This window comes from Triticum aestivum, chromosome 7A, assembly GCF_018294505.1.
Source record: "Triticum aestivum cultivar Chinese Spring chromosome 7A, IWGSC CS RefSeq v2.1, whole genome shotgun sequence".
In the NCBI taxonomy this organism is placed as follows: Eukaryota; Viridiplantae; Streptophyta; class Magnoliopsida; order Poales; family Poaceae; genus Triticum; species Triticum aestivum.
In genome coordinates this window covers 520,225,459-520,243,443 of record NC_057812.1, presented here as the reverse complement: position 1 = coordinate 520,243,443, position 17,985 = coordinate 520,225,459, and the positions used below count along the sequence as shown (strand labels likewise).

General features: G+C 41.8%; 2 protein-coding genes across 2 annotated transcripts; one reads left to right on the top strand and one right to left on the bottom strand.

Moving 5' to 3' along the window:
• Window positions 1-1,382: 1,382 nt before the first annotated feature.
• Window positions 1,383-9,742, bottom strand: LOC123147948 (50S ribosomal protein L1). The gene is made up of 10 exons (XM_044567282.1): window positions 9,088-9,742; window positions 6,619-6,705; window positions 5,504-5,545; window positions 5,246-5,351; window positions 4,703-4,767; window positions 4,583-4,627; window positions 4,398-4,505; window positions 4,175-4,262; window positions 3,218-3,264; window positions 1,383-1,978 (listed from the first exon to the last, which is right to left on the bottom strand). Exons 1-10 carry the CDS (start codon window positions 9,646-9,648, stop codon window positions 1,901-1,903), a joined length of 1,227 nt encoding a protein of 408 aa, XP_044423217.1. The 5' UTR covers window positions 9,649-9,742; the 3' UTR covers window positions 1,383-1,900.
• A 4,131-nt stretch (window positions 9,743-13,873) lies between these two features.
• LOC123153448 (uncharacterized) lies at window positions 13,874-17,735 on the top strand. The gene is made up of 13 exons (XM_044572567.1): window positions 13,874-14,105; window positions 14,328-14,435; window positions 14,552-14,695; window positions 14,811-14,954; window positions 15,068-15,211; window positions 15,316-15,435; window positions 15,544-15,642; window positions 15,722-16,126; window positions 16,214-16,282; window positions 16,360-16,788; window positions 16,863-16,955; window positions 17,025-17,676; window positions 17,723-17,735. The coding sequence occupies exons 1-13, from the start codon at window positions 13,874-13,876 to the stop codon at window positions 17,733-17,735; spliced, it is 2,652 nt and encodes an 883-aa protein (XP_044428502.1).
• The last annotated feature ends 250 nt before the right edge of the window (window positions 17,736-17,985 follow it).

Below are 17,985 nucleotides of genomic sequence, written 5' to 3'. Positions count from 1 at the left end.
TATAAAAAAATATGACACATTATTAGCGTACTCTCGAAAAGAAGAACATAAGGCTCGGGGGAAATCACAAGCAATGTGGTAGCGGTCATCAATAGGTTGGATCATTCCGATCTACGCTTCTCTTCATCGACGGCGGTTGTTATTCTGGTACACTGGTCTTATGGGGCATTAACACGTCGACTTTAGCGTACTCTCGAAAAGAAGAACACAAGGCTCGGGGGAAATTACAAGCAATGTGGTAGCGGTCATCAATAGGTTGGATCATTCCGATCTACGCTTCTCTTCATCGACGGCGGTTGTTATTCTGGTACACTGGTCTTATGGGGCATTAACACGTCGACTTTTCGACTGTCTATTACAATAAGGTTCGCCCTGCTCCGATGAGGGAGAGGCGAAGACAACGGCGCGCATTCGGCTCGCTCTGATGCTAGTAGTCGTCACTAGGTGATCTACGGGCCTAGATGGATTTTTTACTTTTGGTGTTCTTTGTACTATCTTAACAGTTGATAAACAAATCAAAGTTATCCTCAAAAAATAAAAGATGGCCGCTGCTACTCCAGAAGACATGTCAGCGTTCTTCATTGCCTTCACAGCCTCTATGTTGACAGAATCGACCAGAAGTTTGCTGCAACTTAGAGACTGAGCCAATCGCACAACAAATTTCAATGCCACTGCATCTGTAGATAGTGCATCAACGCACATGTTGATCTTCCGGTTACCTCCCCATATAAGGTCTTATTTGGTTTGAAGGAATTTCATAGGTATTTTTCATTCAAACAAATTTCATGAATGTTTCGTAAGGAATCATGCGTACTATTTTTCAAATAGAAAATCTAGCATCCACTTCAACCTCTTATTACAATTTGTTTGTTTTTAATGTGGCATCAACCACTTCATACTAATCCTATATGATTCAAGTGGGCATTGCCACTCCAATCCTCTGTTTTTTTTGTTCTCACATTCTGAGAATCCAGCGAATCAAAGAGGGCCTAGAGGTTTGCGATAAATCTCACAAGACAGCTTAGCGGCACCCTGTAGTGTTCATCTAATTGAAGGCATCTTTGCACCATAAGTTTGATTACGTATTTCCTTCTTGGAGACATCATTTCAGAGCAAGCAGCTCAGAAATGCATGAAGTTGCGTCACTTATGTCTTACTTTTTTCTTGAGGGGTTGCACGGACAGCGCTACACAAGCCCAAATGCATGCCTTTCAACCACAGTTCCATGTTTTGTCAGTAGCCTATACTGATGTTGGCCCATTAAGCAACCAGACGTACATGTCGCCGTCGGCTTTGAAAAGTCCCCCAGCAAGCAGCAGGAAACAAAGGAGGTCAAAATCTGTTAGACGGCGGCCACATATTTTGCATTCGAACAGAGCAGAGACAACGCAGAACATTTTTATTTTCCCAGGTGTACAAGCTGGAAGAGATGGCGACCTCGAACTGCATCACACCAGCTGCAATCAACATTCTAACTAAACTAACATAAGCACAACAAAAACTGATTACTTCCTAGTGGTCCCTGATCACTCAGATGCCAACTACTACAATCTTCTCTAGTTATGCCCAAGAGAGAAAAAAAAAAGTTCTCTAGTAATGAACTCAAGGTTACATTGTGATTGCACACAACAAACTGGTGAGCACCAAGGAGTATGACATGAGTGGGCCAGCAAAAGAAACCGTAATTTGTGTGACCGTGCGGAAATTTAACAAGATAAGGTTTGCTGCAAGTTTTTGACCACAAAAGTATCATCTGGGCGTGTCAGAACAGCAACCCATCCAACTGCTCAGCCTGGTTATCACACGCCATGCTCCGCTGTGATAGGCCAGCCATTTGAAAGGAACCAGTTGCAAGTACCCCCAAAATAAAATGGTTCGTTCAGATTTGATTTATACTGACTTAGCTCACATGCGCCCTGCTATAGTCATCAGCAGCTGCCGATAGCGATGGTATAGTAACAGGAAATCCAGGTCCCATCTGCAAGAAAGTTCCTCCGATAAGAGACATAAAAGATAAGAGCAATCCGAGGAGATGCTGCCCGCCGTCAAATCCCAGGGCTCAACCCTGGACAGGCGGTGGAAACTACCAAACTGGAGTACGGTATGTGAAAATGAAAGATGGAAGAAGTTGGGACAATGCTCGTAAGGGTTACACTTGAACATGTTTAGGTGCAATATCACAAGCAACCTTACTTTCAGTTTACCCCACTAACAATGACAGAACCACTAGCAATCATTGCAACTCTTGATAGTACTAACATACTGGTCAAGCTGTACAGACACAGTATAGGTGTAGCATTTCACAAGACCTCTCATGGGACAATACAAACCAATAAAGCCAGAATCATGTCAGACAACTAAAATACCATCAGGGTCAACTTGATGCAAACCATTAGCAAAGTTACAAAGTACTCCCTTCGTCCCAAAATAAGTGTCTCAACTTTGTACTAACTTTAGTACTCTGCAAAATTGTACTAAGGTTAAGACACTTATTTTGGGACGGAGGGAGTACCTAGCAGTAATTTCACCTTCCTCTGTACATAGGGTCAACTTAGAGAGAGGAAGGATCCATGCTCTGAAGATAATAGTGCACTTGCTAGGGCTGCGAGTCCAGTACAAGCTTACTGTTTCTAGCACATTGCTCCATAACTTGCACAAAAGTACTCTCTCCAATTCATATTAATTGTCGTTCATTTAGTATAAAGTTGTATTAAATCAGAAAAAATTAATATGGATAAGAGGGAGTGGCATAATCGACAAATACGCACTACTAATACTACCTACTTTCAAGAGAACAGAAAGAGTTTTGCAGAAGAAAGCGTACATAATTTCAAATTTGTTTGGCACATGCACAAATTAGTGATAATGCCTGCGGGACAACTAGTACCAAAATGTCTGGGACTCGGTTTTTTCCTCTTTTTTTTCTTTTCAGTTCTGTTGGTCTTTCAGATTATGAAGCCATGTGCCCTTTTTCAGTCTTCTGTAGCCTTCCATATCTTATTTTGTAGAGTATTTATTATTGTTACTCAAATGCAAATTCAGTAGAGTCCTCCCATAATGTTGTCATAAAAAGGAATATAACATATAAGGTCGTAAGAAGATGAAAACCGAAAAGGTCTTTAACATGTTATTAATTTTGGGTGAAATATTATTGTGACATCCCTAGAAAGTGAAACCAATGATACATCAGATACAAGTGGAAGAGAAAAGAGCTTACTGTGCTACTCAGTGTGAACTTCTTCACGTATCCAACATATTTCGAAGCTGAAAGAAAGTCAGTGTTAGCAGCCTGGATTTAATACCATCATCACAATAATCAGAGAAACAACATGTAAATATCGAAACGTGCATGGAGAAATATTAATATCTAAGAATGAGCTATTGGGTAATTCGCCATCTGAATTAGGTACTCAAATTGATTTCTTAAACTGGGCACTGGCGTTTCATGTCAAGTGTCCAAAGTATTGAAACTGACAGAGAAAGGTCAAAAAAAAAACAGTCAGACTCAGAGTTCACGCACGGACACGAATTTTGGAACATGGTTCCAAGCGCGCCCGTTATAAACAGTAAAATAAGAAAAATACTAGAAAAAACAAAAAAAAAATGAATATTTTTTGTATCATACATGGCAGAGTGGTCTACTCGCATATGAAGTTTCACAAAAAAAAATCTGTGGTATATTCTAGGCAAAAAAGACAAAATCGGTGCTATAAAAAAGACACTGTTTGAAGTAATTTGGAGAACCAAAATTCTTTTCTTCGCTAAGAATGCCATGGGTGTCATTTCTGAGTGCATGTGAGTAGACCAGTCGACCAAGTATGATACCCCAAAATTTTAGAATTATTTGATTCTTTTGGCTATTTTTTATATTCTTTTTTGTAATGGGTGCTCGTGCACCCATGTTCACCTTTGTACTTTCATAATATATACCACAATATAAAATAGCTTGGAGTTCATAAATTTGTACTCCCTCCGTCCTAAAATACTTGTCATCAAAATGGATAAAAAAGGATGTATCTAGAACTAAAATACGTCTAGATGCATCCCTTTTTATTCATTTTGGTGACAAGTATTTCCGGACGGAGGGAGTAATTGAGTAATATTCACTAATAAGGTGCAATGTTGATACAAAATATTGGTATAAGCATGTTAGCAGCACCAGCCACTCACTTACTTTTCTTTAAGCCCACCGGCTTAGCAAGTAAAAGTGCATTTACGAAAGCACCAATATTTTCACGTAAACTCTCCTCAGAAAAATTGATCTGCAAAAAACAACACAAACTATAATGAGGAACGACACAGAATTGCAAAGTAAGGAGTTGCTTGACTATGTACATAATTATATTGATAAATTCACTAGGCATATGAGTATTAATATTGATGGCCATGTCCCATACCTTTCCAAGGCCAACATGCACTATGGCAGTTTTATCTATCTTGAAATCAACACGGCCTGATTTTGCCGCTTTGACAGCACCAGAAACATCATTTGTCACAGACCCTAACTATAAGATTCAAAGTGTCAAGAAAGGCAGAAACTTCAGTGTGATTCCGAAATAAAATGAAAAGGGAAGATGCCTACCTTAGGATTTGGCATCAAACCACGCGGACCCAATATTCTAGCGACCTGGAGAATCAGTCAGGTTGTTAATAATATGTCAAACAAGAAATAACATAGGTGTCCAAAAGCCCACACTGATACCTTTGAAAGCCGAGGCATGAACATTGGGGTTGCTATGCACTTGTCGAAACTTAGTTTGCCTCCTCCTAATATGTATAATCATAGGTGGAAAAAAGGAATTCCAATCAACAAGAATGTCAAACATCGTAGATGAAACTAAGGAAAACATAGGATGGGGTACTAGGGAGTGTGAGCAGGTAGGGATTGGTGATATTCCAAGGAAAATAAGTTCCAAAAACCATAACATACTAAGGCCTCCTTTGGTTCATAGGATAGGAATATTATAGGAATAGGAACTTCATAGGAAGTGAGATGACATGCATCTCAATTCCTATAAAAAAAGAGATGCCATTTGATGCATAGGATAGGAATTTTTCCATTGAGTCTAGGCTAATGTTTTTTTTCCTTTGAAATGTGAAGGATTGGACCCTATCCAACATAGGATTAGGAACCCATTCCTACAAACCAAAGGACTTCATAGGAATTTTTCCTTTGAAAATCCTATCCTATGAAATTCCTACAAGATTCCTACAAACCAAAGGAGGCCTAAAGGAAATAAAGTACCTTTGCGAATCTCCTCAATCAGCTCGTCGCCACCAACAACATCTGCTCCAGCTGCTCTAGCTTCCTCTGCTGCAGGCCCTTCCGCAAATACTGCTACCCTAACAGTCTTATAAAGAGAAGGACCTCAGCATGAAGTACTCATAGAAGACAAAGGCACCATTTGGGATGCAATAACTCTTTTTATTGTTCCTTACAAAACAGAGATGGTGTATACCCAATGCCTGTAAAATAGGCTGTGAACAATATTTAGAAAGGTACCTTGCCAGTGCCATGCGGCAAAGTTATGGCGCCACGGACCATCTGTATGCCAGGGAAAGTTTTGGTCAGTGTCAGAAGATAATTTTCCATTAATCTAACGTTCACAAGCAGATTGACAAAAATTAAAAATTCATTAGGCAACTTGGCTATTCAACTGGAGAAGCATTAGTTAATCATCATTTATTAGCATGCACAAAACCTCTGGACAAGATTTCTTATTTATTTGAATGTGTTAGATAGGTCTCAACAGGTATAGAGACAAGACTTCAGCAGCATCCCTGTTAAATCACATAGCTTCTACACTGGTTTCAACACATTGGGGAACTTTGGCTTTGTGGCAAATACAATGTCATACACTAATATCAGCTGGGCTTTTTTACAAGAATCGACAAATTAACCCAATCAGTTAGCTTCTTGCATCTGTGTTTTTGTTGTCATAACTGGTTGATCCAGTCATAAAACCCTAGATCATGCCTCGTACAGGGAGGTGCTAGCCACATGAAGGAAAAAGGGAGCAAAAGTGCTGGAACATTGTGCATGCTGAATCACGCAGCACGCAGGCTGTGCTGTTTGTGCGTGGAACCAGAAGATATGCGATTGCATGTGCTTCAAAACCATGTGTATAAAATTGCATAAGTGTGTCAATTAGGTTTATCCGGTAATTGCAAGAAAATGGCGTACAAGGCACTGGAATTGCTAACCTTGCCAAATGACTTGGCTCAGTAACATGACACCTAGGTGACCGTTTTTTTAAAGACACTAAGTTGACAGTCAAATCAAACTTCAACAAGTAAGCAAGTAATAAAAGATCAACAAAACAAATGCTCTGTGGGATTGATACAGAAATCAAATACTCGATGCTTATGCCACGAGAACCACAGCTTCAGCCATTACCAGTGGCTTGAGCAAATGAGCTACTGTGAAAGACCAGGAAAGATCACATACACTCAAGTGAAACCAGAGTAAACAGGTCTTGGCAGTGCAGCAGCAAATGCAGCTGGCAATAAGTGATTCAGTAACATGGCAGGTTAAATTTCCATAGAGTAGCAATAGTGAGAAAATATGACAGGATAAAAGGTGTGCTTCAAGGTACTTTTTAAAGAAGCGAAGCAGACCTGATCACCACGACGTGGATCAACACCTAACATCACATGAGCTTCCACTGTTTCGGTAAAATTCCGCTTCTTCTCATTTGCACTGGTCTGGAAGGAAACAGAACAAAGTAAGACCATTTGATTATTATTTTCTTGACTAAACAATTAGATTATCAAGTTTTGTGGAACATAAAATGTGTGAAACATAAAGCATTTCTACATTTTCCCACACTTGACAGCTTACAAGTCATCTTATATGTCCCATGAGAATTGAACACTGAACAAAGGTCTTGAATGTCTAGAGAGAAAGCTAATGTAGGGCCATAACACCATTCACAGCTACTTTTTTTTCTCCAGCATCACGGTGAGGTTTATGTTTTATGAACCTACAAAACTGAAGTTAAACCCCAATCGCATGCGGAGCTAGGAAAAACACATATTTAGTACAATTAAGATTTTCATAATTCACCGCTAAAATGCGATAGGGTTTGATTTTCAAGTTGTTAATAGAACATCACCATGCCCACTTCTATTTTTCATAGAATTATTTGATACCTCTTACACATGGTTTCCAGAGAGTTATTGCCAGGAGGGTAGTTTCCCAATGGACATTTTCCCAAACATCCTCCACAAAATAATCTCAGAAGTAACCACAGTGTCAGTACTCTTACAACCTACAAGCGTACTCTTCTGAAAATTACACTATCCTCTCTTCAAGTATATTTTTTATAGCTACTACACGTATACTACAGAATTCTGTCACCAATCACTGGCAGAAAAAATAAGCTTTCTTAGTAATGTTAGAGATCTTGCTTCATAGGGGTGTTGCAAGACCTAAACTGACAACTAATTGCAACTTATCATGTTAGAATCAATAATCTATTACCTAGCCGCTTGAGCAAGGACACGTTGGGGCTTTTCATCACAGAAACAATTCACCATGAATAGTTCGATCTAACAAAAAATATTGTCGAACGCGTGAACTTGGGTAGTTGACAGTTTTAGCTCAAAAAATCCTACAAGACTGAAAATGCTCCAAAGATCCTGTGTTCAAAGTGCCCCAGGTCGTTTGTGGTAGTTCAGCAGTGATACAAGTGTATAACACATGAACTTTAGTATATTCATTTAGGTTTCACTATAACAGAACAACATAACGTCATGTGTAGCATCTCAAATCTCAAATGCAAACCACATGCCTAGAGCGAAATTGTGGTGAATACTGGACAGTAACAGTAGCTTGCATAACATATTAACATGTAATGTGCTGTGAACTCTGACATGTGAAGGCATTATCAGAGAGGGGGACACTTGGCCAGCAAGCAGAAACGAAAATGGAGCCAGCAATGGCGCTGGATCAGGACTAAGAAGAACAGAGGAAGCAGAGAGTAAGACTCAGAGATCAGGCCCTGCCGGTCTCTGCCACAGCTGAAGTAGTGCAAAGAGAAAGATAACAAGGCAAGGGAGGCTTTGTCACCATTTAGTGGTTAACTAAGGGTTCAGTAAGATGGTACAGTACTAGTCTAGATCAGTCAGTTCCAGGCCTTCTGCTAGGGTATAAGTTGGCATCATTTTGGTTCAATCAACAAGAAAATCTATCTTCCACTATGTTATAGTTAACCTAATCTAGTGATCTGTTTTTCCTACCAGTGCCATTAACATCTTGCGCCCATCACGACGCCTATGAACTCTCCCTACAATCTAAGGGCAAAAACAAGAATGCAATGAATGTTTATATCATCTACATACAAAGATCATATGCCAGTTTGAGAATGCTCAACTTGTTTTAAAGTTGTTGTGGAGAAACTAGAGTCTTGTTTGCATACAGGGTGTTGATGTTAACTAATATGGCAAAATGAAACAGAGTTCGATATTTCTTCTTTCTGTTAGCAGAACAAGATTTTAAACTACGTTTCTGTTGATTATAGCAACATCAGTTAGCCAAACAGGGTAATAAGTCAAATAAAACAGAATTGTTATAACCAACCACAATGCCAAAGGTAGCATAAACAAAATGGATTTGCTAATTCTCATCTACTCCCGCCGTTCCATAATAGGAGCATTAACAAAGTCTCATCTAACGCCTACACTATTTGATTAACCAACCACTAGGAGTTACATGAGACATAGTTATGTCCCATCTAGATGAGAGCTAGATACACCCTAAACAAAATAGGAGCATTCTTCCTAGTATGCTAGAATCCACTGTCACAGCAAAAAAAAAAACATACATCAATTTCAGCTTAATCCCATCCTAAAATTTGTAGTCGCATTCCAATTAAACTGTGGCTATTTCATCAACACTCCTTCCCATTGACTAAGCAAACAAAGTCATGGTACTACTTCAAGTGAGGTACTCTTCTCTTGTGGAAATCTTAGTGCTATGAAACCATGTCCAAATTACACAAAGCTATGATCCCCAATCGCAACATAACGAGGTTTTTTTATTTGTGAGTTAGAACTGCGATGAACCGAATCACGAGAAGTGCAGACCTTGATTTCGCGGAGTGCGTCGACGAGATCAATGGCGACCTTCTGCGGCCGCTTCGCAACGGGTATCAGCGATGGGTACGGCACCGTCTCCTCCTCCACCGGCACGCCGAAGACGGACCTCCTCGCCCACTCAGCATTCATCTCAATCCGCTCCGCCTCGCCGCGCAGATCCTGCTCATTCACCCCCTGTCCGGCCCCTTCTTCCGCTGGCCGGTCTTCCGGAAGCGGCGCAACCCTGCTCGGGTACGACACCGGCGCGATCGCGGGCCCCGCGTCCTTGACGAACCGCACCTCTTGCCGCGTAAACTGCCGCGGCGGATTCGGCGGCTGCTGCTCAAATCTCCTGGTCGGCTGGTCCTGCCAATCGGGGCCAGCGCTCGGCGCATCCGGCCGGGGGGCCTCCTCGGGTGGGGGCTGCGGCTTCGGGGCGTAGGAGACGGGCTTGATGGTCGGCGGTGGGGGGTCGCCGGAGTTGGAGGTGGAGAAGCGGAAGAGCGGGAGGAGGCGATGGGGATGCGGGTGGCAGCGCGAGTGGGAAAGGAGGAGGCGGAGGTGAGCCATGGTGAGGGCGTGGCGGCGGCCGGCGGCGAGGGCTGCGGCGTGGGGTTTAAGTGAGGACGCGATGGGAGATGGACTGAAATGGGAGGGTTTCCTCTCTCATGGGCACTGGACTGGGCTCGATCCGGTGCACACTGCTATAGCACGAGCCGGCCCAACTAGGACATTTTGGTATAGACCCAATTGTGAAGGATTCTCGAAAAAAAAACGCGGACCAGGGACTACTATTTTCCCCCTTTTTTCCTTTTATTTTTTGTTTCTTTTCGTTGAAATTTGGGAATGGTTTTGAAAATCCGGGATCACTTTTTGAAATTCATAACGTTTTTAAAAACATGATCATTTTTTTAATTCGGGAACAGTATTTGAAATTCAATAAAAAATGAATTTGTCAACATTTTTTGAATCGAGGATCTTTTTTGGAATTCACAAACATTTTTTTGAATGGATGAACAATTTTTCTAGATGCATGAAAATTTTTTGATTTTTTTAATGACAAACATTTCTTGAAATTAAAAAAAATGAAATTCGCAAACATTTTTTGAATTCATGAACTTTTTTGGGAAGTTTGAACATTCTTAAAGAAAATCAGGAACAATTTTTAAATTAAGAACATTTTTTAAATCCCAGATATGTTTTTTCTAATTTGAGAGTCATGAACCGTTATGAAGACGGAATAAGGTTCTCCCCGCCTAACCCCTGTTCTGGTGGTGTTTCTAGCATCGTCGGAAGGCGAGTGGAGGTTTGTCACCGGCAGATCTCGTAGGATTTGGTCGGAATTTGTCTTCAGTGGATCCACATGGATCATGTCTTCGTTCATCTATATTCGTGTGTTTTACAGGTTGGATTCTTTCGATCTACACTTCTCTTCATTGGTGACGGTTGTTGTTCTGGTCTGTTAGTTCTAAAGGGTCTTAGCACGACAACTTCCCTATTGTCTGCTACAACAAGATTTTCCCAGCTTTGATGAGGGAGGGGCGAAGACGGTGGCTCGCCTTCGGCTCGCTCTAGTGCTTGTAGTCATCACTATGTGGTCTATGGATCTAGATGTTTTCGTTTACTTTTGATGTTCTTTATACTACTTTGATAGTTGATGAATGGATTAAAAGTTTTCTCGCACAAAAAAGAAATATAAAGGAAACAAAAAGTAAAAATGAAAGAAGAAAAACAAATAAAAAAGGAGTGCCCTGTCCACACATGGGAAGCGCGAAATGCGCGCGTGGGCACAAGGGGGTGTGCGATTGGTGGCTATATGCCGACCTACGCGGCAAATAAGAGCTTCCATCCAGTTCCACATCTCCTACTGAAGGCTCATTGTGTCCAATAGTCGTTGCTTCACACATGAAAGGGCGAGGTGAGGCATACAGATATCTCTACTCCTAATGTTTGTCCAATAGTCGTTGCTTCACACATGAAAAGGCGAGGTGAGGCATGCAGATATCTCTACTCCTAATGTCTGAGTTGATAGTCTCGCCTCACTCCCACCTTATCCCACCAGTCCTATTCTTCGCCCACCTCATCCCACCTGTCCTATTTTTCGCCCACCTCATCCCACAGCATTGGGCCGGCCCATTAATCTCTACTCCTAATGTCTGAGTTGATAGTCTCGCATCACTCCCACCTTATCCCACCAGTCCTATTCTTCGCCCACCTCATCCCACCTGTCCTATTTTTCGCCCACCTCATCCCACAGCATTGGGCCGGCCCATTAACGTGTACATGAACGCAATCCTCGCATCGCCTGCCCTCCTAGCGATCCTCCCGACGTCCTCGCGCCGCCTTCCTCATTTCCCCGATCTCCTCTACCAGGCGCCCTCCTCGCGATCCTCCCATCGTGTCCTCGCACCACAGCCTCTTCTCCCTGATCTCCTTTGTGACCCAGGCGCTGGGCGACCCCGGCGACTCCTCCGTACTCCGGCTGCGAGGTCGCATCAGACGCCGGCTGCTCCTCCGCGGCCTCACGCCCTGCCGGCGACGAGGACACAGATTGAGAAAGATCCCTTGGAAGACAGGTTTGGACCAGCCCGTGATCCCCTGATTCTTCTCTTGCTACAGGCCGATCTATCCAGGTGAGTAGACAAGAATATCCAGGTGAATACACAAGAACGTGAATGTATGCACAGATTACAAACGCATGCACAGATTACACTGATTACAAAACAAATCCATTACCAATGCATGCACAGATTACAAATGCTCCAGGAACTGATGCTCCACCAACTGATGATTGAGCCCTTGTTTCTAAGCTATCCCTATTCCTAGGAGTAGAGATTACAAATGCATAAAATGGAGCCACATATTACAAATGCTCCAGCAACTGATCCTCCAGCAACTGATGCATCGATGGAGCCCTTGTTTCTTAGCTCTCACTATCCCGAGGAGTACTCCCTGCTCGAGCGATTTGTCAGCCCAGCGCTCGCTAAAGTTGTGATGCACCAATGAGTTCTGCATACATATTTTGTTATATTTTGCTAAATGAAAAATGCTCCACAAACATTTGGTGCTAACAAGCTTATACATGTAAGCTTGACATGGTTAGGAATGATAGTCTACCTAGATTATAGAGGTAAATACACCCGAAGTCATAGAACTTGCATGCAATGGTCAATTTGGTACACAAACTTGTAAAATACGTGTTTCTGGTCATCAAACTTGCACGAGCATTCATATAAACATTGACTGAAAATAAATTTTACAAGAAATGTAACACGGAAAAAAGTGAGCACCGTGGCTCAACCATGTGACCTTGTGGTCAAGGTTAACTAAGATTACCACCGACAACACAACACGTCCAGATGTAAGAAAACAATTTATATTCTTGTGTTTGTGACATTCAAAAAATATTTATGTGTTACAAAAAAAGGTATGCAACATTTTAAAAAGTTTCAAAAACTTGTATTTAAAAAAATGTTAATCAACACAACCTGTCCAGATTAACATTTTTTCAAATACAAGTTTTGAAATTTATGTGTATTGAAACATATACTCCATATGATACACATATGTTTTGATGTTTTAAATACTCCAGTATACATCTATGTTATATATATATATATATATATATATATATATATATATATATATATATATTAAATACTCCAGTATACATCTATGTTTGGAGTATTTTAAAAAATATATGCTTAATACTTTTGAAACATATGATTAACATTTTTTTCAAATACAAGTTTTGAAACTTTTTTCAACTATGTTTTTAACATTTTCGGATGGTACAAAACATTTTTAAGCTACACAAACAGTTTTATACATTGTATAGGCATTTAAAAAATGTCATGACCAGTTTTTTTGGAATGCACGAACATTTTTAAAATGCAACGTATCATTCTTAATTACACAAATGTGGTTTACAATGTTTAAACATTTTTTTAAATGTCACACACCTTTTTTGTAACACATAAACATTTATTAAATATCACAAACACAAAAATATAATTTTTTTTCTTACATAGAACAAGAAGGAATAACAACATGAAAAATATTTATCCCATTTGGATATGTTGTGTTTTCGAAACCCGGTGGTAATCTTAGTTAACATTGATTACGAGGTCACATAGTCGAGTCACGGTGCTCCCTTTTTTCGGGTTACATTTCTTGTAAAATTGATTTTTCGGCCATGTTTATATGATATAAAAATTATTTGTGCTACCTAGACATGAATGATCATCGATTTGGTGGTTGTTAACCCGAGCCTAGTAGTGGCACGTCCCTAGTTCGTAACCGAACCATCCCTTGTTTTTCCATTTTATTTTAGGGGCTTTATACGTAAATAAAAAATAATTTTATTTTAGGGGCTTAATAAGTTAAAAAAATAGGTGTATAATACGTAAATAAAGAAAAAGCCTGCAGATCTACCATGCGTCGCGGGCTTACGGTGGGCCCTGGCCATGCTGGCATGCCACATAGACCACGGATACGTCCGCGTACATGGAATATGACCGTATATGAACGTTTGTGCAAGTTTGATGACCAGAAACACGTATTTTATAAGTTTGTGCACCAAACTGACCGTCACGTGCAAGTTCTATGACTCCTGGTGTATTTACCTCTAGATTATACCGCCGTGTATGTGCTCCAACATCAATTTGTCTTGGCCATTTTGGTTCAGGAACTTGGTACCAACCAGAGAGAAATGTCCAGGGCATCTCCAGTACAAATCATCTCCACTTGTTTGAATGTATAAAACAGTTTAACTTCTTTCAAGTATAAATGGGAAATGCAAGTAGTAAGAGAAACAAACAGGGATGAGGCGAAAAGCGTGCCTCAACAATCTCTGCATGTGCAGATAGATAGACAAAGCAGTGCAGGTGCATGTACATATTTCATGTTTGTAGTCAATGGCGGATTAACAAAATATGTTATAATTTGTATATCTTCGTATGCTACAGAGGACATGGACGCGACAAGCCTCACCAGAACCGCTCTTCGTGATGACACAGGGTCTCCAGGTACATGGTCTTATGTTGATCCATGTCATAACTATCTAATGTACATGTGTGATCAAGCATTCGTATTTTCTTCTAAAAGCATCACAGATGGACATCCCAGCCTTATTCGTGACAAATCTAACTTTGACATACTTTCCCAAAACCTTACTGGAATGTTCAAGTGTATTATATGTGTCTTACGATTCTTGAAATTAATCAAGTCCTTTTCATGGAAACACACAGGCAACCACAAAGGAACAAAGGAACCTCACTTAGGAAATTTCCTTGAAACCCACCCACACCCTGAAGTTCATGTCTCGGAAGTTGACCATCTTGACGCGATTAGTGGAGGTATGGCTACACCTCAATTAAAAATACAACTTGTGTATGTTTGAATGGCGTCCAAGCTTGCTTTGTTTTGCTTCCATTCTTTCTTTCATCAAGTATGTGTATTTTCTACCAAACAGTGCTCGCAACAAGTGGCAAATCAGAAGGACCTAACAATGTAAATTCAAGAAGCATCACAACCACAGTGGGGAATGCAACCAATTTGCAACGACCCCCTCTTGGTGATATCTCTAACGTTGGCATTCATTCCAAATGTGGCTCAGGTATGTTACTCCGTATCATATGTGTCGGGCAATTCACCACATTATCATGTGTGTGCTTGCCTTGTTTTGGTTCTATTTTTAATCTAATCAAACATGTGTATTTGCTTCCAAGCAGTGGTCTCAGGAAGCACCAAATCAAGAGGATCTCGCAATGTAAATCCAAAAGACATCACACCCGCACTGAGGAATGCAACTAATTTGCAACGACACTCTCTTGGTGATATCTCTAACGTTGACATGCATTTCCAAAGGATCACAGGTACAGAGCTCTTTATCATATGTGCCTTGCGACTCACCACCTTATCATGTATAGGCTTGCCTTGTTTTGGTTATGTTTTTAATTTGATTGAACATGTATTTGCTTTCAAACAGTGGTCGCAACAAGCAGCAAATCAAAAGGACCTCGCAATGAGAATTCAAAAAACATCACACCCGCACCGGGGAATGCAACAAATTTGCAACGACACCCTCTTGGTGATGTCTCTAATGTTGACATGCATTCCCAAATGGGTTCATGTATGTTACCCCGTATCATATGTGCCTTGCGAATCAGCACCTTATCGTATGTGTTCTATTTTTATTTGATCAAACATGTGTATTTGCTTTTCGTATCTGCACAGGCTTGCTCAACAAGCCCAATGGACCCCGCATGGAAACACTGTTGCGTGGACAGACAAACACCCACCCACCCCCTCCTGGTCATGTCCTCAATGTTGATCCGCCGACCCAGATGAGTGGAGGTACTGCTCCATACTTACCATGCAAATACACAGTATGAATTGCAGATCTGGTCTGTGTTCTACATTAAGGAAGCTCCATACTTGCCTTGTTTTGATTCCCTTTTTTAGTTGTAGATGAACCAGCCATCTTAGATGATGATGCTTCATTACCTACTCCTATTGCTATCACAGCTGCTAATGGTGCAGAACTAGCAGAGAGTTCTACCGGTATGGGCCAGCTATATCTTTCATATTGATGTTCTACATGCAGAATTTTGCATTGTGTGATGTAATGTTGTTGGTGTAGATGGAGATACAACAGCAAAATCTATTGCCATTAGTGATAGTAGACAAGCTAAGAGGGCACACCATAGAGAACGCAAAAGGGCATACGATAGAGAGCGCAGAGAGAAATTGACCAGCGAACAAAGAGAGCAGATAAATGCACGGAGGCGAGAAGCTTATCGCAGGAAAAAGGAGTTGGGACCCAAATTCCTAGAAGAACAAAATCGGAAGACACGGGAACAACGCAAGCAAAGACGAGATAGCTTAACTGCTGATGAGAGAGCGGATATGAGTGCTGAAAGAAAGACAAGATACATTGCAATGCGACGTCCAGATTTACCTACTACATCTGCGGCCAATCAGTCTTTGCACAGTAGTGCATCACCTGTGTCAACGAACATGGCAGGACACACCTTCAAATCTGTTGGTAATTCAGTCCATCTGCAGTTCACTTCACTTCTTATATCCGCCCAGGTTGAATTTGAGTGCATCACCACGCCTGCAACCTTTGCAGATTCGTTGTCCGCCGAAAATGCGTCAGCAGCTCGTGGCCCCACGTACATTCGCAACATCGAAACCCATGGTAGTTATCCCAACAACGGTCATCTTTCATTTTGTAATCATTCATCAGATATTTATAATGATTTGAAAATATTGCAGGTGCCTATTTAAGCAGAACCTTAGGTGATGGTGCTATAGATGGCAACCTCATAACAATCAATGAGCACCTAACAAGTGCCGACCAGCAAACCAGTGATCCGCTAACAATAGCGGATAATGGAGCTGACGAGCAGAGGCATGAGTCCAGAGCAAAGCGTAGGACGAGAGAGCGATCTTGCAAGGGAAGTATGGCGGCGAAGAAGCATCATGAGAAAATTGGCAAGCGGAAATCATGTACGAAGGTGCCACGTGGTGAGAGGAACGCTCTGCTAGATCGTCGTAATGAAAGCTTTGCAGGTAGGGTGAAGACCCAAAGCGTCAGGAGTAGCTCCATACTGGAAATGAGCTCAACTGGACAACCTACCGTAGTTGAAGCACACGGTGCCTCAACCTCATCTAGCACGCCGGAGTACACGATCAGAAGTGAAGGTAACACTCCAATCCTTACTCTCCTTGCGTCCCTTGAGTCTGAACCCTCATTTATTGGTTTCGCAACTGAGCAGACGACATGGACGCTTACCTTAGTCGTCTCATGAATGATAATGTCAACCCTGACAACCTATTTGACGATGAGTATTACCTGTTTGCTGGTGAAGGTATGTACACCCACTTGAGCAACATCCACCCCTTGGGAATATCACACTAATTATAAACATTGTTTGCAGGCTCAGATGCTGATGACATGGAGCACGACGAATTGGAAGATGACCGTCACAATACCTATGTCGACCATGATCCATTGGACTATGTCTACTCAAACCTCCCAGACCACACACACATCCTGAAGCACGCCGCGAACTGCGATCATTGCAAGGCCAAGAAGTTTGAGTCCGAGGCCCCGGGATTCTGCTGTCGCAGTGGGCAGATCGAGCTGAAGCAGCCGGAGCCCATCCCGGAGCTAATGAGGCTTTGGTCTAGCATGGATGCGGACTCAAGGCATTTTCGGGAGAACATATGGTTCTTTAACGACCACTTCTCCTTCACAACCCTCGGCGTCAGCCTTGATGAAAGCTACACAAACATGAAGTCTGGGGTGTACACGTTCCGGGCACACGGCACCATCTACCACAACGTTCATTCCTTCGGGCCAACATCCCGTCCAGAGCATCTACAGTTGTACTTCTACGATGACGACCCAGGCCTAACCCATCGCAAGGCTGCCACCGAGCAATTAGACCAGGATGTCGTCAGAAAATTAGTGGACATACTCAGGGAAAACCCGTACTCCCAGCAGTTTAGGAGTTTGGGTGCGCACAGGGACAACCTCGACGATTACAGGATAGACCTCAACACTGACCAGAGACTAGACCAACCGAGGTATAATAGACCTCTGTCATCTGAGGTCGCTGCAATTTGGGTGGAGGGCACTGACTTAGCGAAGAGGTTTGATCGTAGGATTACACTTTGCGGGAATGACAACCAAAGGCACAGTATACATGTAACGTCTGGATCGTATGACCCGCTCTCTTACCCATTATTCTACCCAAGGGGTGAGCTCGGTTGGCATCCGAAACTACCTAAACGTGATGTCCCTTGGCCGGTTGTGCAACAACCAAGAGAGTAGACGTGATGATGATGATGATGATGATGATCAGGATGCAGGTAAGCCTTATGTGTATTCTGTCG

Bases quoted from the DNA above. Each gene is read 5' to 3' on its own strand.
- LOC123147948 (XM_044567282.1), bottom strand. From the start codon at position 9,648: ATGGCTCACCTCCGCCTCCTCCTTTCCCACTCGCGCTGCCACCCGCAT. The intron at 4,628-4,702 runs GTATCAGTGTGG...CTGATTCTCCAG, and splicing joins TCATGCCTCGGCTTTCAAAG to GTCGCTAGAATATTGGGTCC. The intron at 3,265-4,174 runs GTAAGTGAGTGG...ACTTTCTTTCAG, and splicing joins GCCGGTGGGCTTAAAGAAAA to CTTCGAAATATGTTGGATAC.
- LOC123153448 (XM_044572567.1), top strand. From the start codon at position 13,874: ATGCAAGTAGTAAGAGAAACAAACAGGGATGAGGCGAAAAGCGTGCCT. The intron at 14,106-14,327 runs GTACATGGTCTT...GGAAACACACAG, and splicing joins TGATGACACAGGGTCTCCAG to GCAACCACAAAGGAACAAAG. The intron at 15,643-15,721 runs GTATGGGCCAGC...TTGTTGGTGTAG, and splicing joins ACTAGCAGAGAGTTCTACCG to ATGGAGATACAACAGCAAAA.